This window comes from Mya arenaria, chromosome 15, assembly GCF_026914265.1.
Source record: "Mya arenaria isolate MELC-2E11 chromosome 15, ASM2691426v1".
Lineage (NCBI taxonomy): Eukaryota > Metazoa > Mollusca > Bivalvia > Myida > Myidae > Mya > Mya arenaria.
Window position 1 is genome coordinate 47309527 of NC_069136.1, and position 20870 is coordinate 47330396.

The window sequence follows — 20870 nt, forward strand, 5'->3', positions numbered from 1 at the left end:
ACTTAAACCATATGGATGTGTTTTATGGCAAAATGTCTCGAACTATCGATTCAACAATGCCTTTGATTACAGATGACAAAAATATAAGCGATATTTTGGCTCTTTTTTAACTTGGAAATTTGTGGCCATCTAGCTATGAATTAAAAAAACAATGTAAATGCGAATGTTTTTTATCTTCACACAAATCATATGCATTTTGTTTCGATCATGAAAGATAAATGAGTAAACATACTAATTTATTCAAATAAAACAATCTTATATTGTGCCTCTTCAAACATTTCATGTCGGTTTCATTTATTTTAGTCTCGCGTTCCTAAAAACATCGATGAGATGGTTGTTTCACCAAATAAATCCGCTCTGTACCAGCCATTTCTTGACTCAGCAGAAAGAATATTTGGTAACAGGGCGTAAGTAGCGATTGTCTTTTGTTACGGAATATTGTGTGTTCAACATCAGAACGTTTTTCATGCAACATCAGTATAATCTATCACATACCGTTTAGATCAGTTCGCCTAAAGCCTACAGTTATGCCAAAAAAGAGGTACACTTCTTATTTTTTTGAGACACCTTTTTATTTAATTAACGAGGTGCATCTCTAATTATAATAATGCAGTTATAATGACGAAATAAAGGTGCTGCTACATATTTGAATTGTACCACGAATTTATGGTACTATGCTATAGAGGGGCACCTCTAAGAATGGAGCTGCCTCTCTGATGATGCAGGTGCATATTTGAATATAAAGTTGCTTCTATATTAAGATATTAGTGCCTCTCCAGAGATAATTGCGCCTCTTTAAATAGATAGAGGTTCTAAACCTCTATTTGTTATAGAGGTGCAATCTAGAGGTTCATTTCTTAATTTAGAGATGCAGCTGTATTTATGAGATAGAGGTTTTAAACATAGGTGTTACACTTCAAATAGAGAGGTACAGTAACTATATACATATATTGTTTTAACATAGCGGCAACCTTATAGGGGTGAACCCCTTAACATGAAGGTGCACTTCCGTCTATTGTAAAGGGCAAGTACAGTTGATAGAAATACAGGTGCACCTTCAAATAAAGAGTATGAGTATAATTGTATTGTTATGAAATAGAAGTGATTTACATTTAAGAGTTGTGCAGCTAGTTTAAGGTATGCAAACAGAGGTGTGCCTCTATTTTATACGAAATAATAAGCCGTAAAGCGAAATAGGACTCAAATAGTAGGTCATTTAAATCCGATTCTCTTTAAAATACTTTATCGTTGTGCGTCATTGTAGCATACCAAAATTGGAATGTTGACCAGTGTATAATTGTATTTTCATATAGATTTTGTTAGCAGCAGAACGTTATCATAGCATTCGTTAATCGCGGTGACTAACATCAAAAATGACAAGTACAAGAAACGTAACAATTGAATCTATATTGTATAAAGATGCATGCAATTAACAGAATGTGCTTCTTTCAGAATGTATGTTTCTTTTTAATTACAGAGACGCTTTTGAAAATCGGTTAATAGCTGCTATTGAATCTTTAAACAACAAATTGCTTGAAGTGAAACAATTTTTGATCGATGTAAGTATAAACATTAATTTTAATTGAAATAATGTGTATTATTCTTGTTTTCGTATTTACGAAAACATAAAACATTCAGATATTTGGTCATATTATGTTAAAATGAACAATAGAGGACAGACTCGCAATTTATTAGTAATGCAATGAAATAGCGTATTGTTTTGTTTATTTCTAGTTCCAAAAAAAACAAACAACAAATAACTTGTCTTTGAAAGTTTAGATCTTAAGTTCACGACCATCTTTGTACTCAAGAACTTTTATTGATCAAATTAATCAGTTGTTTTGAATTGAATTTGAATACTACATGAGGGATATTTGCAAGAATGGACTGAAGATAATCATAATAAAAAAGCTCTTTACAATGCAGTTTAGTTCCAGGATATACCGAGAGGTGTATTGGTTGTAAGATTATTTAAATATCTTGACATTTTCCACACGTCAAGGAATATATGCCAAGGACACGCCCCGGCCTGGGAATAGGGAGTCTTCCAAACGGCAAGGAAAACTACCAGGCGTGTTTGTATTTCCATTCGTCTGTTAATATGACCGCTGAAGAGGTTCATAACAAAGGATTGGAAGAGGTGGCGAGAATTGAAAAACTCATAAGACAGGTTAATTGGCTTCTATTTTATAGGCAATGGTATGCATCTAGTCCAGATCATTCACCAATACTTGAAGTTTACAATGATAACGGGGTTTCTATCTTGTTAGACTAGATATACTGTTTTCTTTTTTTGTACTTTTCGCGTATGCAATAAGACCAACGATCTGTTTATAATAATAACACAATAATGATAGCTGTTCTGTTTTCAAAACTTCTATGTTAAATAGCGTTTGGTATTTCGAAATTCCAAGAACAATTGCTCGTTAACACAGTTGAAACATAGTCCATTTCCATTATAAAATATATTTAGTACTACGTGGATGAAGTGACATTAAGTATTACCTAAATGTATACGCTAAAGAACTTTCAATATATTTTCTTTCCAAAAGGTGTTAACAATTACAGGAAAGTAACAATATAAAAAGTATACACACAAAATTAATACTAGTAGAAGTACATTATGCTAGTGATGTATTTTTGTTCTTGGAAATATTGTTTTTGTACACGATGAATATCATAATTTACTACATAACTGCATACTTATATGAAGAATTAATTTAAAAAAGTAAATCACGAAAAGAATGCAAAAAAAACCCAAAACATTTTTATAAAAAAGGGAATATTTCAATAAAAACAGCATTTTCAAGTAACGTACATGCTCTTACGGACGTTCCATGCTTTGCTTAACTCGAAACCAAACTATTAAGTAATGGAGCATTTTTATTATTTCATTTTCAGCTTGAAATACGAATGGTCATTTCGGTTTCCATATACATACGCATTTAAAGGAAAGATAGATAGAAAATAAGTTTGCAATAGTATTGCATGTACATAAAATTGAAAAATAGTCTTTTACAAAATTTCATTCTTTGTTTCAGAAAATGGCTAACGTTGGTTTTCCGGAAAGCACGAGTATAAAGGACATGTATGCAAATCTTACAAACGATCCAAAGTTTATCCTGCCATCGAAAGTAAGCTATTAAAATATCCTAAAAGAAAAAAAAAACAGTGTACCTTAGATTTAAATTCCTTTGGCAAAATTAGCTTTATCCTGCGTAATGCAATAAACACCCGAAGACAGTTGAAAATAAGTCAAGTCACTGGCACTTAAGTTTGCCTTGTATGGATATTAAAACGTCTATTTAAACTTGAAAACTCACAACATAACTTACAACCCAGACTCTTCAGTCCGTCAACTGCGTTCGACCCGCAATGTTCTTCGTTATTTTGTTTTTGTTTTTTATACGAAACCAAGGCTGAAATTTTATTTGTACAGTATATAATGAATTTTAACAGAATTTCATTAGTGTGTTTATATATGATAAAAAATTAAATTGAAGTCTTAAATTGAATTATAATTTTATTGAACGCTATAGTGCCCCGGAATTGTGTTTACACACGTTATTCGTATGAATTTCTTTACAAGTTAAACTGTGAGTATGTTTTAGCCCAGTATTCCCTTGTTTAAAAAACAATGTCTTGGTAAAACTACAGTTAAATAGAAAATGTGTGTCACACTAATTACATTCCTTATTGTTGAAGTTTATTTCACATATGTCATATTTGTCATTTAAAGAAATGTGCAAATGATGTATACTTTTATAATGTACCACTCCAACCACATCAGTACTATTGATAATTTATAAGAGTTTAATTGAAGAGTTGCGCTCCAAATTGGCGACATATTTTATTCGCGCAATTCTTGTCATAGAGTATGCTGAAAATAATGTACCTAACAATACTATTTAGTAAAATATTGCTAGTGCCCTAATGCGATCACTTTATATGTATGACCATTCATGTTTTCCATCTTCATAATTTTTAAACCATCAATTATATTAACTTCAAAGTTCCTACATTTCATCACAGTTATAATTTCATCTGATTTGGTAAATGACATACCTTTAACAGAATACTGTAACTAAAAGATATATGGCCCTTTGTAAACATCAATATTCCAAATTAACAATAAACAACATTGTTTTATTACCACTTAAAAACTTATGAAAATATTGAAGGAGACTTCAAACAACAAACTGCGAACGGGTGTTCAATACATGCACAATAACTCTGTGAGCCATTGTTACCCAATTGCCTCCCTTGATTTCAAAAAAGAATAATTCAGATAAAGTTAATGGAAAAACTTGTAAGATTGAATAATGGTGATACTATGTTGACATTTTGCACATTTCAGGAACCATTACGCTGTTGCCCATAGTTCCTAACTGTCTCAATTAACATGAAGCGTTTTAGCAGAACTTGAACACTTGAGCATGTTTAGAACAAAAACTGTGTGATATGTTATTCATATAAGCCTTCCTTGACAACCACGTATGTTTGAAAATTATTCAAGGAATTAATGAATATTAATCGGAAAACAGTTGATGGCAATAGGTTGATACCCATTTAATCAAAAGGTTACCCCACCCCACCCTACCCTACCTCTTTATATTTATAATGGTTTGACCTTACTAAACTTTTGTTCGAGCTGTATTGCTTAAAGCGGATGGCGGAATTTGTACACAGTGCAACAATTTAAACTTTTTGACAAATACTTTTAAAGATAAAATTTGTTGCTGATTAACTTTACTTGGTTTACAAAAAGATGTATATGAATCAATACAAGAAAAATACCACTTCAGAAGAAATGTTTATTATCAGTAAGCAACATTTTTTTGTGATTGACTCTTACTTGAATAGTCACATCTTTGGACTTAAAATAGCATGTGTCAAAGATACTTTCATTCGCAGCCCTTTAAACAAAAAACAAATTACCTGACAAGATGTGATACTATGTTTTATTTACAGGCTGAGATATTGGCAAGATTTAACGAGCTCATACACGGTAGGATCGAACCTCTGATACCGAAATATTTCAAACATGCTCCTTCTCTTCCTCTTGAGTAAGTGTTTAGCTTCTGTTTTATTTACTTACAAATACGATGCAGAGCTATAGATAACTTTTTTGCTTAAAGTGAACTTTACACCCTCATGCAATCTAGTATAGTGTATGGGACCCCCTGGGGCCATTCATTAATGTATAATGGCGAAGTGTACTAGTACATTAAATTACAGAATTGAATGACTTATTTTATTTAATGAACTTTTATAGTACATAATTATATTAGAACTTGCACAGCAAATTACAAGTCCTCATTAATTTAAACATCTTTACTACTCTCTTGCCTTATAGCCTTCTGTAAGTCATTTAGGATAGTGGATCGATTTTAACAAACCGGTTTAACATTTAGACAAAACGGCTAGTTAGAACGGTAAAAAATACTCGGAAGAACGTAACGCCCTAATCATTATTTTTAATCTTACCGGTAAGAACAGCTATTTGATCTTATGTCGTAATGGGCGATTTTTAAAGTGTATTTACGCCCATTACGACTCTTATCTGTAGCTCTGACGATGTTACGATTATTATATACACTTAACAAAACTGCTTAATACTCCATTTCATTTAAAAATAAAGACGCACATATGTGTGCAAATTGGCCACGCACTTTCTTTAACTTACATGTCATTTTGTGGTTTCCTAAAAATAATAATTCGTTTTTAGCCTTTAATTCAGATTCTGTTAATGGTGTTGCATAAATTAAACTACTTAACAATAGCGCCGCGGAGGCAACGCCAACACTCGTCAGTTTTGGGGTTTAAGCTAAATGGGATGTAACTTGAAAACTATAAGCTAAGAATGATACATACTCAACAATAAGTTTGTTTGTTTGTTTGTTTGCTTCCAATATAAGGCGTTACACAAAATGGTGGTTTCAGTAATATTGAATAGTATTTAACGCGTGTACGTTTTGGCCGCCTTTTATATCAGCACAGTTTTCGTAATAGTCTTAGATTTCCTGACAACAAAGTTGATGATCTTGTGAAACATTAGAATTTAAATTTTAAATGTGTTAAACATTTGAGACATGTTATTATTTGAAGCAATGTCACATCACTACCACCGTCAAAATCACCTTTGTAATGTGTATGCATAAAATTATTCAATCGTATGTTTCTTGTCTCTTTAGAGTGCGGGGAAGCAGTACGGACGGAACCAACGGGGAGTACTGGGTGGGGACACCGGATGGATCCCGTCCTGGATACTTCATGATCAACCTTTTTAGTCTCGAAAACAAGTATACATTCTACCTTCGCAACAGTTGTTTACATATGTAGTTCGACAATAATTGCGCCCAATACAATAATATGAATTATTTAGACACACATCGACAATATTTACGCGCAATTATGGAATCAAAAATCGAATATACTGACGATGCAAGTTAACTAGTTCAGCACAATTTGAGGACTTTACACAAATATGTCGACATAACACAACTCGACATGTCCAATTGAAAAAGTGATTAAGCCGATATAATCTCAACACTATGTCAGGACATAACTCATCTCAATTTGTCGACAAAACATAAGTCGACATGTCCAACTGAAAAGTGATTAAGCCGATATAATCTCGACGACATGTCAGGTCATAAATCAGCAAGTCGGTATACACAAGTTGACAAGATTACAGTTATGTTCGATCATTATATATATATGATATTATGCGCTTCCATAAATACACGTTATATATGTCTCGACTGTTAGACGTATGACAACAAACAAAGAGCGCCGTGTAAGCCCTTTTTTAAACTTGGTATGGTCTTTGTTTCATGTGCGAGACAATTTTCCAGTGATGACAATCAATTCATAACAATTCTGTTTATCCTATTTATGATGATATTAAGTATATTAACAGATAGTTAAAGCGCTGGTTATTCCAACAAGTCGCAAGAACATTGCGGGTTTACAACTCCATCTGAATTAAAATGCATCGAATGTAATGGCCTAACATTATCGTACATATTTAACAATCTCTCCATAAGTTCGCTGAAGTCCGGATAATGGACTTTACTCAGACCTTGTTGTTTGGCTAAAGTGCATGCAATGCGAACTTGTCCTTTATTAAGGCCGATGGAATTATTATAATTGGAAGTAAAAACATAAGTTAGAAAAATTGTTACAAATAGGATGATTGGATAACGCCGCGTGATCTTGAGTATTAAATCATAGCAGGGTTTTACATGTTATTAGAAGAAGACACGAAACATGTCGTTTAAGAAAAAGATGCTGTTTCTTTGAACTAATTGCCAAACCCTAATAACCGCGTTTTTACAAATAAGGAAATATCAACATTTGATTTTATAAACTTCGCCTCGGTCAATGTGACTTGCTGCCAGGGAGTATTGGATCTTATTCAATAACTTACTGGTCAATATTTTATGATATGAGCCCCATCGCACGATTTTGGGCCTTCGGACATAAATTTGCTTGTATGTTTTTATTGGTTATTTGAATTCAATAGCATTTAATGTTTTCCATAACATTATTAAAGAAAACAATGGTGATTCATATTTTGGTATTTTTAATCCATTGGGCCGTTTTAAACACAGACAAAGAATACCGTCAAACTAAATTTGGACAAAATCCGTGGTTCCTATGGAAACATGAGAAAACTAATGGTCATAAATAGTTGAGAAAATGATGCGCCAATGAAAATCCTTAATAAGAATGGAATTTGGAAGAAATTAATACATAGAATATTTTTTGCGGGGGGCATTTTTTATTTATGATTATTTTATTTGTAATGATTATGTCTGAAGGTCCATAACTGCGCGATGCGGCTCATATTATATCTGTATTGTCATTGTTTGATGCGTTTTTCTGAATATATTTGCAATTACCGAGAGGACGTTCATAAAAGGAATGGAAGTTGAAGTGTTAATATAATGCGTTGAAATGATTACAGGGAAACGTAGGAATTTAGCTGCTTCTGTATGTTATTATTGTTAAGAAAGCCAGTGAACTCAGTTATCAAGGATAGTTTTCGTTTTTGATACATGGCGACCCCGTGTACGATTTTGGTATCTCTTGAAAGGGTTTTATTGCTGATTTCTTGCAGTTATCATATAAGCTATTGATTTCAACTGAAATCAAACGTAATTTAAATTGTTGAATTTTGTTATCAATGAGTTGTGATGTGAAGATCATGAGTATAAGTATGGTTAAAACACAAACTCAAGAAGTATCATATATAATGCCTAGCCGATCACACTGGACAATGAAAAACCTTTTTATTTATATGTCATATAATATCACTTTCTATGCACCTGCGTGTCGCAATGATTAGACCAATGGTTACAGTTAATTACATATAGACATATGTTGAGCTGCACATTATATGTTCGGGGTAAGTAGGTGACCCGATATGGGATATACGCGGCAAAGGAAATCATAAAGGAGGATCACAAACCCCGTTACGGATATATCACGTCGAATACCTGTTTACATTTTGTAGTGTTTCATTTATTCATCGGAATACAAAATAGACGCCATTTTGGTACGATATAAATTTGGTGACCCAATATGGAAAAATATGGGGTCACCGCGTGACCAGTCCTGGACCAATGGCGTTGCGTCATTTATGTTGGAGGCGTGATTTATAGTTTTGCCGGCCTATGAAAGTTAATATCTCTTCTAAATGTATACCTGAACACTTGTCCTTTATTTTCAAAATCAAAATAGTGAATTGAGAAGAAAAGTTATTTTTGTTTTTACAGTATAGCGTTATTCATGTAAATGTGAAAGGGTCCACGCATACTTTACAGTATAAGCCTTGCTTTCAGTGATACTAAGCGATATTGTACAATTACAGACTGGTATTCAGACGCATATATAGTTTTGCCGACCTATGTAAGTGATAGGAGGGCAGCAAAACTGATATACGTACCTAAACACTAGTCTACACTTGGTCTATCGAATATATTCAAAAGGATGTTTGGGTTAGAGATACATTTCAAATCTACGATGAGATAAAAGGTTTACCGAGGTACACCAGCTCTGAGGAATATAAACTTTGGACTTTTGTTAATCTCGTTCCCACTGAGTAAAATTCGCACAATCGCATAAAGTGAACTGTATCTTTGTTTTGTTTTAGTCCAACGTTCAAGATGGTTTCCCTGAGTCTTCACGAGGCTCTTCCAGGACACCATCTAGCTGTATGTATGTTACTATAATGCAACCTACAGGAGCATTTTTAACTATGATCTTCGTAAATTTAATAATACAATAAAATCTACAGGGACTAGCTAGTATTCGAAAAGTAAAGAATAAATACATTAAGAGGCACAAGGTAAGGAAAAAACATTCTTAATATTGCGACATATGTCCATCTTGTACACGTATTTGGAAATGCAGAAAAAACATGCCAATAAAAGCATGCTTGTGTTCCATGATACCATCTTAAGTGTCTGACTTAATCGTATCGTGTTTAAATTAGCAATGTCTGTACAGACTAATATTAACACTGATTTTCCCGGTATGCTTTCGGTCTTATTTATTTTATTTTACAATCTGTGATAAACTAAAATAGGTATTATTACATTGTAGGAAAGTTACGGAATTCTCGCCGATATTCCTAAATACATGCAGAATTTTGAATGGATCAGCTACAGTGCTCCATACTTCTTTCCCTTTTACAACTCATTTGCCGAGGTACGTACCACTATATCCGCTCTACATCTTGTTCGCCGAGGTAGACACCGCTATATCCACTATACTACTTGTTTGCCGAGAGGAAGGTAGCATTGTATCTGCTCTACAACTCATTTGCCAAGGTAGGAAGCTCTATCTCCGCTCTACAACTCAGTCGCCGAGGTGGAAAGCACTATGTCCGGTCTACAACTTGCTCGCCAATGTACGTACCACTATATCCGCTCTACATCTCTTTTACCGGTGTAGAAATTACTATATCTGGCCTTCAACGCAGTCGCCGAGGTAGATAGCTCTGTATCCGCTCTACAACTCATTTGCCAAAATAGGTAGCTCTATATCCAAACTATAACTACGTCGCCGAGGTGTAAAGCATTATATCCGGTCTACAACTCCGTCGCCGATGTAGGTAGCACTATATCTGCCCTACAACTCATTTGCTATGATAGGAAGCTCTATATCCGGTCTACAACTCGCAGAGGTAGATAGCACTTTATCCGGTCTACAACAATTATCTTTAAGTCTGCTTTATTTCTTACAGGGCTGGGCGCTTTACGCTGAATATTTGGGTGAAGAAATGGGAATATACCAAAACGACTACGAAATGTAAGTGTACGATGTATAGTTTAAAAGTGGATTATAAATCAGATCTGTAAATCGCGCTTACTGTGGTGTCTACAAGTCCATTTAACATAACAACATGTTAACATTGATAGCAAAAAATTATGTATTTTTAATACATCAGATTCGAAACCGTAGCAAGTTTCTCACGATTTTGAAAATGCGTTTAATTCAAAATGCGTATGAGGATTTTTTTCATGCTTTTCGATGTCATATGGAACTTTTTCACAGGAATTTACTTAATTTCTGTATAATTCGTGAACATAGTAAGTAACTATATATTCACTCTTGGCTTTGCCATTGGCCAAACTATGTGTTTCTATGACACTCGTGAAATAAAATACAATCTTACACTGAGATCAACAAATATCATCTACATTTTTTTATATTCTAAATGCTTATCTAAAGTGTGGATTGCCCAGAAAATGCTTAATAAATCGGTAACCTGTAATGCCCTCCAACAATACATGGTCGGGGGAATATTAATAAATTTATATTAATAAATCTTATCAATTTTACTAGGTTGGGCCGTTACAGCGACGAAATGCTTCGGGCAGTTCGCCTTGTGATTGACACGGGCATTCACCATTACGGGTAGGGTTTTTATTTTTCTGGTACTTTGATACACAGTACATTTTTGCTGATAAATTAAACATATTTGTAGTGTGCAGTTTTTGTAGTAAAAGAAATAAGGAAATTAGATAATGAATGGAAAGGCAATACAAACTTGCAAATAACATATTGTATTTTCTTTCTCTATTATAATATACATGTTAAGCTAAGGATCCGAAAACAACGTATTCCAATTTTTTACTTGACTCCTAAACCTTACCTTATCTTGGCCATGCTCCTTCAAAAAGATACTACCCAAACTTCTCTTATAAGTTGAGTTCATAAGAAGTTTTTATGACTGTAGGTGGACAAGGGATAAAGCAATAAACTACATGCTCAACTACACGGCAGAAACTCAGAGTTCCACAGAAGCAGAGATAGATCGCTACTCTAACTGGCCAGGCCAGGCCGTTGGATACAAGATAGGTGAACTGAAGATAAAAGAGCTACGTCAACGAGCTACAACAGCTCTCGGTAAGTTGCTCAAAACGGCTCTTGTAGGCTCAATCGACCTTCATTGTATTTAATAGTTATTTTATGTTTTTCATAAAACTGACTGTTTATGTTTGTTTCTTGAATACAATACACGTGTATTTTATAATTGCGGGGCTTTATTTAAAAAATGGTATAATTAATAGGGGACAAGTTCGACCTTGCCGAATTCCACTACACGGTATTGAGGTACGGGGCTTTACCATTGGACGTTCTTGAACACGTGATTGACAAATGGATAGCCGATCAAAAGCAAGATGCCAATGGAATTGCAATGCCTGACTGCAAGAATCCAGTTAGTGGTGTCTCCAGGAACATTCCACATACATGGGTCGTTGCACTCTTCATCCTAATGCTAAATCTGTAGTTATATCTCGACGCAATGATGCTACTTAGTAGTTATATATGACGCCAAAGAATTACCACCGTATGCAAATGTTCTTTCCACAAATTTATTACGTGCCATTTTTCTTATTGTGTTTGTTGTAAACAAAGTATATCAATCAAATATTTATAATTATAAACATATTTTTTTTAACACTAATTCCTTTTTCATTCCTTTCGTTTTTATTTTCGCTCTCTCATTTGACGTTAATTTGAACTGAAATCGAAGCGGGCGCCAATCTAACACAGGGTGTCATAAATTTGAAATTAATAAACCTGTCAGTGGCGACAAAAGGAACATTACATGTGCATGGAAAGTTTCAGGAGCTTATTTCCTCGACAAAATGATGCTACTTAGAAATATGACGCGAATTAGTGCCTTATGCAAATTTCCTTTCAACAAACATATAACTAGCCATTTTTCTTATTTTGTGTGTTATTAACCAAGCGTATTAAACTTGCATATAATCAGTGCCTTATAGAAATGCCTTTCAAAAAACTAAATTACAATTCATTTTCTTATTCTGTGTACTGTAAACCGTGCGTGTTGAACATGTATATATTGCTAATACATTTTATATTTTTACATGCGTTCCTTTTTTACTTTTGTTTTATTTTCACACTGTCATTTTCAATGTAACACAATATCGAATCGGACGCGTTATTCCATTCCACGATCTAACTAAATTATGCCATTTCTCTGCGTGTTGACACCCCTTGAAGATGCAATCTTACTCCCAAATTAGATTTACTAAATTAATAATATTGTTTAAATATTCCAAAACGGATGAAAAATTGTCGAAAGCAATGGTTCTTTTGAAGGAATACGGGTTTAATTTGACAGAAATGAGCTTAAAACATGGCATTTCTACCTTATGAGACTATAGTACAACACAGTTAATCTTTTAGCATTCACCAATCATTTAATATGCTTTGTGCTTTCTGCTATTAAATACAGTGACGGTTACAATCTTGTGATCAGTAGTTAATATTTTCCATAAGGCATTATATAGTAAGTAGTTAAAAGTTTATCACTTACAATTTACGTGTGTTATATATGTGTAATTGCATTGAGTATCACTTTAAAATTGGCCAGAACGGTGAACTAAGGGCGTGAATACATCTCATATATTAATGTCGTACATTCCTGAAGACGCACCATTGGGGCGCTAAAGAAAGACATGAGTGATGTTAGATAAAGTAAGTGTTTTGCTCGAAACAATTATGTATTAACGTTAGAACTATTAAAATTACAGTGGTCATAGTTTAAATTCCCATTATAAACCGGAACAATAGCCGATTTATCTTGCATTGATCATCTTTGCAGCGTCAACGATAACAAAAGTACGCGTGTTGTCGGATATTATAAAAGTAATCTGATATTCAACATTTTTCCAAAAAAACACAAACACATTACAATTTTCTAAAGGAAGTGTATTTCAGTTTAACACGCACACCATTCAATGTTGAAAAGTATATTTATTTCAGAAATAGAAACACCAACTTAACTCCTTAGGGTTTTGTTAATATTACAAAGTCACGAAAAAAGAAAAATAATTGCTAGACTATGCAAATTATGTATATACCAGAATTGTCCCCTCAAGACAAAAAACGCAGCGACAAACTTATATTTGTCACAGAAATGCCGCTTTGAAAGTAGATTTTCGTTTCGTTCTGTGAAATGAAATTATCCTAAATGAGTTTTTATACACATTATATGTATATTATACTATATAATCTATGCCTTATAAGTTTAATTGGTCACGTGATATTTACATCCTGTCAGTTAATCACGTAACCAATTATGCTGACTCCTTTAAAAAGGCATATAATATATTAACAGTGCATAATTCCTTGAAAAAATTATATCTTCACTAAAATAGAGGCACCTTAATCCAAAAGAGTTAATCTTTTATTTTGATTTAAAAGGTCAATGTCGATATTTTGATGATGAATTATAAAAAAAAAATGTCAACATACACAGAGAAGAAAAATGCTTAAATGCGTTAATTCACCCCATGTATATATGTGTATACGTAATACGCGATTCTTAACCACGCTTATTTTACTAAATATATTTTTGTTTAAAGTTCCGTTACTTGATTTATTACCCCGGGCAGGTAATCCAAAAATGCCGACAATCAAATTCAAAATACGTGTAAATGTAAATGGACTATATTCTGCTGAACTGTACCAAGTATAATGATTTTAAAACATGCGAGTTACGTAAATTATTCTACGACGATCCATCTTGCATTAGGTTTGTCAAATTTGCCGATCAATTTTGATAGAAAACAAATATCTGACAGGATAAATATACTAACAGGTTAGTATCGTGGATTGGAAACGTTTATCTGTCTGGGATGCGGGATTTATCCAATGTAAATATAACTTCCCACGCATTGCAAGATAAATTGTCTCGCTTCATGACATTAACCTATTAGTCTCTATATGTTACATGAATCTTTGGTCAACGTAGACGACGCACAGAATATCCTCTGCATAACATATTTGCTGGACGTAGCAGCGGTAAGATGGGAGCGATTGAGCAACTCAACTTGTGTGTCATACAAAGCTCCAAAGTATCAATATCTACCCTAGGAGCTACTCATCAAATTGTTATAATAATGAAAATGTTTGCAAAAAGTGTGCGTTTTCTATACGGATCACCGTCGAGTGTTACTTTGTTATCGTAGCTATTCGAGAAAGGACAATTGTTCCGAAGGAGGACTTTTGATCTGGTTGAAAATCTGGTCAGTTTATAGAATAGTACATACCAGGAGAAGGAAACAATCAAGCGGTTGATATGTGATGAAAATGCGAAGCGGTTAGTATGGGATGAAAATGCAAAGCGGTTTGTATTCCCAAAGGTCATTTATTTCATACAGTTACCAAACGGATGTGTGGAAATTCAATGATAGGACTACAATGTAAAATTAAAACTAGATCCACCGATGAGGAGGAAAGCAAATCGCTATTGATTGCATTGTGTTCGGTTTTAAATTAGTGTGCGAATTGCAAAATTCGTCACAGTATTTTATGGCTGATAGACATTTCATATTTCTGGTACATCAGGTAGAAAACTCAGGTGTTTTTAAATGATAAATATGGCTATAGAGTCCGTGCCAAACATAGCATTCGGCGTGACGGAAGAGAAATAGGCAAGACTACCTTTATGTTTTATACTACGCTAACATGGTCTGACTGGAAAACGCGCTGATACTTTCATAAAAAAACAAAAACAGATAAAGGTCATGCGGGCATGTTAATGCCAGGATCACCACGAGGTTTACCCTATTTACTCATCATATTCCCAAAAGCGATCACAAATACGGAGGCACACATCTCGTATACGCAGCCATGCCAGGAATAAGGCTTCCGAGGGGACAAGTACCACACCATTTCCGAGCTATGTCAAAAATAATGTTCACATTAAAATTAAGACAGATGCATTGTTAGAAATGAACCCCTTCATTAAATGATAAACTGATGCATAAACACTATATCGGCCTTTCTTTGCCACCGCAGACCAGGGCTTAAACTGAATGGTAGACATAATGTAAAAAAAAATAACTTTGAAACCACCATAGTTTTATGTAAAGGAAGATAAGTTTGTAGAAAAACTGTATTGACTTACGGCACAGGAAGAAGCAAGCTTGTCAGTCAATCCAGATGCAGAGGATGAACTGTTTCTTTGTAATATACCTTGATCTTAATACTATTGCATGTACCAGATGACGTATCAAAAGTCTTCCTAGCAGCTGTAACACGACAGTTTAAACAGCAAAGTTGAAATGATCAGGTGATGACCATTTTCGGTTAGTCTTGACGATAGTCTACGTTTTGAACATTTCTTCCATGATGTTCAAAACGAGCAGGAACACGAAACCTTCCGGGAGAACACATGTATCTGTTCAAATTTACAGTACGACTAGAAAGAGCTGCAAAACTAAAACTAGTGAAATAAGGGTTGCACTTATGTAATGTTGTTTGTAACGCAGTATAAGAAACATGGCTTACAGGGAACTCAAAAGCAAGCATCTTAATAATATCTTGTTGTTTTGTGTACATGTGTCACAGATGGCTGCGTTTACTGTTCACATAGGCACCTTGTTAACTCCAGAAAGTATTATACAGTAGGTCCTGTCATAGCCAGCAATACGAATACGTGCACGAAATTTAAGATATTCAACATATTGACTGAAACATGATTGATATAAAAAACAATCATAATTTACATTTGATTTAATTATTTTTATTTTAGTTTCTTAAGTCCTTTTGCAGGTCTAACATGAATTTACTAAATGGTCATAAACTAAGTAGTTTCCTGAAGGCTCATGGCGTCAAAGCAATTATCTAATTGACGCTTTACAGTTGTGTTTTTACATTGGCGGGTAAGTAAGTCATCGTGTCAATTACCTCGATATGTCATTAATTTGTGCAAGAATGCGTTGACACCTCTGTACGAAAGCAGAAAGGAAACAACCGATATGCCATTGTCTTCAAATTCCAAATATATGAAATCCTTGTTTAATAAACTAATGGATAACACGAGAGTAACCTTGCACATGCTGTCAGCCCCGGTGAAACAGTCAACGCTACCTTTTTGCAACAATTGATATACTATTTAATAAATTATACAGAAATATTTATAGAGGCGAGAATAAGTAAAGGGACATTTCAAAATTCGGTAAGTTTTACTGACGTCGAAGTGCATTATTGTAAGGTTAAATCTATTACCCTTTTTGTGTCGCCTGAAAAGACGACATATAGGGGGTTACTTTTGTCGGCGGCGGCGGCGTCGGTGGCGGCGTCGGTGGCGGCGTCGGCGGCGGCGCCGTCCGCGTCCCATTTTCGCTTGTCCGGGCTATATCTTCTAAACTATTAATGGTATCAACTTGAAATTTCATATGTAGATAGATCTAATTGAGGGCAAGTGCACTGCACAAAAACCGTAACTCTTGCATCTATATGTTTAGAGTTATTGCCCTTTGTTAATTTTCAAGCTTAAATTTTGTCCGGGGCATTTCTCGACTAAAAGAATTATCGACTTGAAATTTTATAGATGGATAGATCTTATTGAAGGGGATCGCAGTTGACTTCAGTATTTATTGTGCTCATTTTGCTTATAAAACCAATTGCTTGCTCCTGGCTTAACTTTGTTACCTTCAGTTCAAATGCCACCTACACTTGAATGTTAAATGGCAACATCATTGTCTATAAATGAATAAAATGCCAATCTAACAGCTATAATGTTGACAGTAAATAATTCGTCAGGCGACACATCCGACTCGCGGAGTTCTAGTATAAAAAATACAACTAAAAATAATTTGTGGGGAGGCTTCAAAATGAAGCCAACCAAATTGGGGTGATTTCCCCAACGCCGTATTTGCAGATAAAACGGTCTGCCATTAATAGCACGAGAGTACAAGCAAACCGCGACTAAAACAATCTGATATATGTTACAGTCATTTACGTTCTAATATATGTTTCAGAAATTGTGAATGGGTTGTCCAAAAAGAATACAATAGGTTGTTAACAGTACCTCAGTCACTGCTGTTATCGCCTAAAACAAAGATATTTTACTGACCCTGACTCAGTCTGAGTCATTAATGTATAGCAACTTCAACATCAGGTTCACACCGTGCAGTGTCTTTGTCAATATCAATCGATTTACAGTGCGTGATAGACCGATATCCAAGGCGCCGAAATTTTGGACCAGTTATAAGACTCTGCAAATGCGCCAGTGTACAAATAATATTAATCATCATAACAAATACACAACTTGATTTTGATAAACCATGCAAATAAAACTCAAAATTATTCTTTCTATTTGTGCAAATACCTTTAGTTTGACAGCATTCACATCTTTGTCATATCAATGTTGAATAGGCCCGCTTTCCCCTTATTTTAAGCAAAAAAAGCTTGCGTAGCTTAGCATATTCGGCCGAATGTCTACTTAATCTTGAGCTAACTAAATCCAAATTGGTTTATCAATTACTATAAAGATGCTTTTCATTAAGAGGCCTAGTTTAGGCCTTATATAAGTGACCCCCCACACACACCTCCTTCCCCCCCAAAAAAAAAAACAACAAAAAAAAACCAAACAAACAAACGTGTACACAACATCTGCTAATTGATCTTAATCTTATTGCCTAATTGTCTTATCAGATCTGCAATCTGAGTATCCTGTTGTACAGTTGTCGATGTTTTATTATAAAAATGGTCCCTAAATGGCCCTGAGCCAATTAACGAATACACAGGAAATTGGCACCTACTGTGACACCAGTGCTATTAGCAGGAGATGCACAGCAGGCGATTATCATGCCAACCATTCCTTAAACTAGGCCTTTAAAGTCCACAATATAATGTAAACATTGCACCAATTATACCAAAACATAAGTAATGCGTTAAGCTTAATCCTGATGTAAGGGACTTAAGATGTGAATAAAAATTGAAGCCTTGTGCAAATGGCGTATTTGCCTGGTAGGTTCGATACAACGGTATTTGTTCTAGAATTGGTGTTATATCGGTTCTACCTTTTATAGACCAATGCGTATAACGATTTAAAATTGTTAAGGAATTGAAGAAGACCCATGGTGGACGCCTACTATGACGGTTCAATTAATAAAACAACGTTTTATAAATTAAAGAAGCCCTCCTCAACAAAATAACCCTTGCCTGGAGTTAATAAATAAAGGGGATTTCCTATGTATCTAACTGGTTTTAAGACAGAACAATGACATGTTGCCATAGGAAAATATAGAAGCGTGACATTTCTAGGAAAAGTAGATCTCATTTTTTCTTTGAAATGTCATTCTAAAACTGCAGAGGAATTAAAATATCCTATATACAGGGTCTCATTTAACCATTGCTAATTGTGTTAAACATGACCCCGTGCAATTTCTAAATGAATTAAAAAGGAAAGGCTTACTGATTGTTAATAATTACAAATAAATGCGAGAAAAGATTCTACAGATGGAGTTAATGCCCTTCGTGTTTTTGTTCTTTATTAAAGTTACTTATAATGAAATGTTTCAAGACCTAACTAGCGTGTTTTAAATATTTGTTCTGAATAAATAAGTTATATATTCTTACTATTAATACCTGTAAAACTCTTACTTTCTATGATTTCGTATTCCATTTAATTATCAATGCTCTAAGCTACGTTAATGTAAATATTTGAGAGTTCAGGATGAATTATGCCTTTTTCGCTCGTTTTGGTTTATAAGTATAAAGTTTGTACATTTAGCGTCTGGTGCATGTGAATCTGGTTCGTGGTCACCAAGCCGGAAAAGTGAGTATTCTTCTGGTACTCCGGTGTCTCCCACACTCTCATGTGACATCGTCACCAACGAAAGTGATGAATATTATGTTATAATACACATGTTACTATAAATAGTAACATTTTACTATTGAAATTCGTTCCCGGAATAATGATTATCGTCGCCGCCCGTGAGATTATCATGGCACGCCAGGGCGAGTATGGCATAATTGCCTGACGAAGACGAGAACGTGCACACTGTCGTCATGGTCACAAAATAAAAATGACCGCCGTATACTTGGAAGGCAAACATTTAAACATTATTAAAAGCTTTAAAGGGATATAAAAGGAATTATCGGTGCAATAATAGTGAAATTAGTTTTACCAATAATGATACCTTCCGTGTTTCAGTAACGAGTACTACCCGAAACCGTATCGGATGTTTACATTCGGTCAAGGTCATAAAGCAGTGAGACAAGGATTTTCTTTGTTGAAACGTTTTGTTTTTCTTTATTCGCTGACAAATGTTATTTTTTCCAGCGAAATGACTAGGGTCATTTAAGCCGAGATTCTTATAAAACTGCTCCTAGGCTTAATCGACCCTAGCTGTGCTCACCTAATGAAATGAACATCATAATTAGCCGATGTTAAACAGGTGATATTTGAAGAATGGAAAAATTGCAGGCTTAGTCTGAAAACTCGAACGAAAAGGTTTTCTATTTTGATTTCAAGTCACTTGTTATTTTTCGCAGCTAATGCTATTCAAAACCATTTTGTTATAATTATCTCATTTTTAAGATTTTCAGACTACATGCTAATTATATGACATATCCGTCATTATTCCACAAAATCATGGTTTTAAATCCATTTGAAATCATTGACAAATGACAAAACAAATGTATTATACAGAATAAAACATGGTTGACCATGGGGCAATTATCAACCAAAAGCCATTTTCAACCATGTATTATTCTATAAGTAATAACTTGTATCACAATTTTTGTGAAATAAATAAGTTGAAACTAACCCATCATTATACATGACTTTTGTTGTCGGTTTCTGCTTGAGAATTTACCACGATGAAAATAATCCAATTCAAACGTTGAGGAACATACATTAAATAAGAGGATTGTACATTATACTCATTCTCAGTTGAAAGCTGTTCCTGGTATTCATCATTGCCGATCGGATAACGTCAAACAAACCTTTTACTTTAAATGCTTATGAAGCTGGAATCTCGTTTGTAATAAATCCTCGTCTTATGAGATGAGTGAATGTTCATTAATCTTGTTTTGAAAATACAAACAGGTCACTTAAAGTTCTGAATCGGAAACACACATTTTCTCATAGTACAGCGCTTCCAATGGCAAAATCATTATATTTGATACACATAAGAGATCATTAATCCTTTATTATTAATAATGCAATTATTAATTAATGTTAAGATAAGTGTGAGGTCGGGCACCAATCTGTTAGTTTAAACCCCCAGTGAGCATCTGTTTCGAAGATCGTTCCTTGCCAGTGATACATTACGCACGAACATCACAGACCGAAAACGCATGTATCAACCTATTTTTAGAAATTACTTTTTAATGGTGAGGTTATCGCTTTGAACAAAAGCACCAACGAATCGTGTTTCAAACAATCAAATAACCGTATTCTGCCATTTTCAGGTTTCCAAAATAAAACGTATAGTATATGTTATATAATTGCACGAAAACAACACCACTCATTATGTTTGCGCTTTGTATAGTATGTTTGAAGAAAATTATTAATATACGCC

General features: G+C 34.2%; 1 protein-coding gene across 3 annotated transcripts in view; it reads left to right on the top strand.

The window, feature by feature from the left end:
* LOC128219701 (uncharacterized) overlaps positions 1 to 12409 on the top strand; it is a 44357-nt gene extending 31948 nt beyond the window's left edge. For all 3 annotated transcript variants that reach the window (XM_052927627.1, XM_052927629.1, XM_052927628.1), the window contains exons 23-34: positions 304 to 407; positions 1478 to 1559; positions 2003 to 2170; positions 3042 to 3134; positions 4972 to 5066; positions 6195 to 6302; positions 9161 to 9221; positions 9613 to 9717; positions 10256 to 10320; positions 10858 to 10929; positions 11252 to 11421; positions 11586 to 12409. In XM_052927627.1, the coding sequence (XP_052783587.1) occupies positions 304 to 407; positions 1478 to 1559; positions 2003 to 2170; positions 3042 to 3134; positions 4972 to 5066; positions 6195 to 6302; positions 9161 to 9221; positions 9613 to 9717; positions 10256 to 10320; positions 10858 to 10929; positions 11252 to 11421; positions 11586 to 11806 (1344 nt within the window). In that variant the 3' untranslated portion in view covers positions 11807 to 12409. The remainder of the gene's footprint in view (positions 1 to 303; positions 408 to 1477; positions 1560 to 2002; positions 2171 to 3041; positions 3135 to 4971; positions 5067 to 6194; positions 6303 to 9160; positions 9222 to 9612; positions 9718 to 10255; positions 10321 to 10857; positions 10930 to 11251; positions 11422 to 11585) is intronic.
* The last annotated feature ends 8461 nt before the right edge of the window (positions 12410 to 20870 follow it).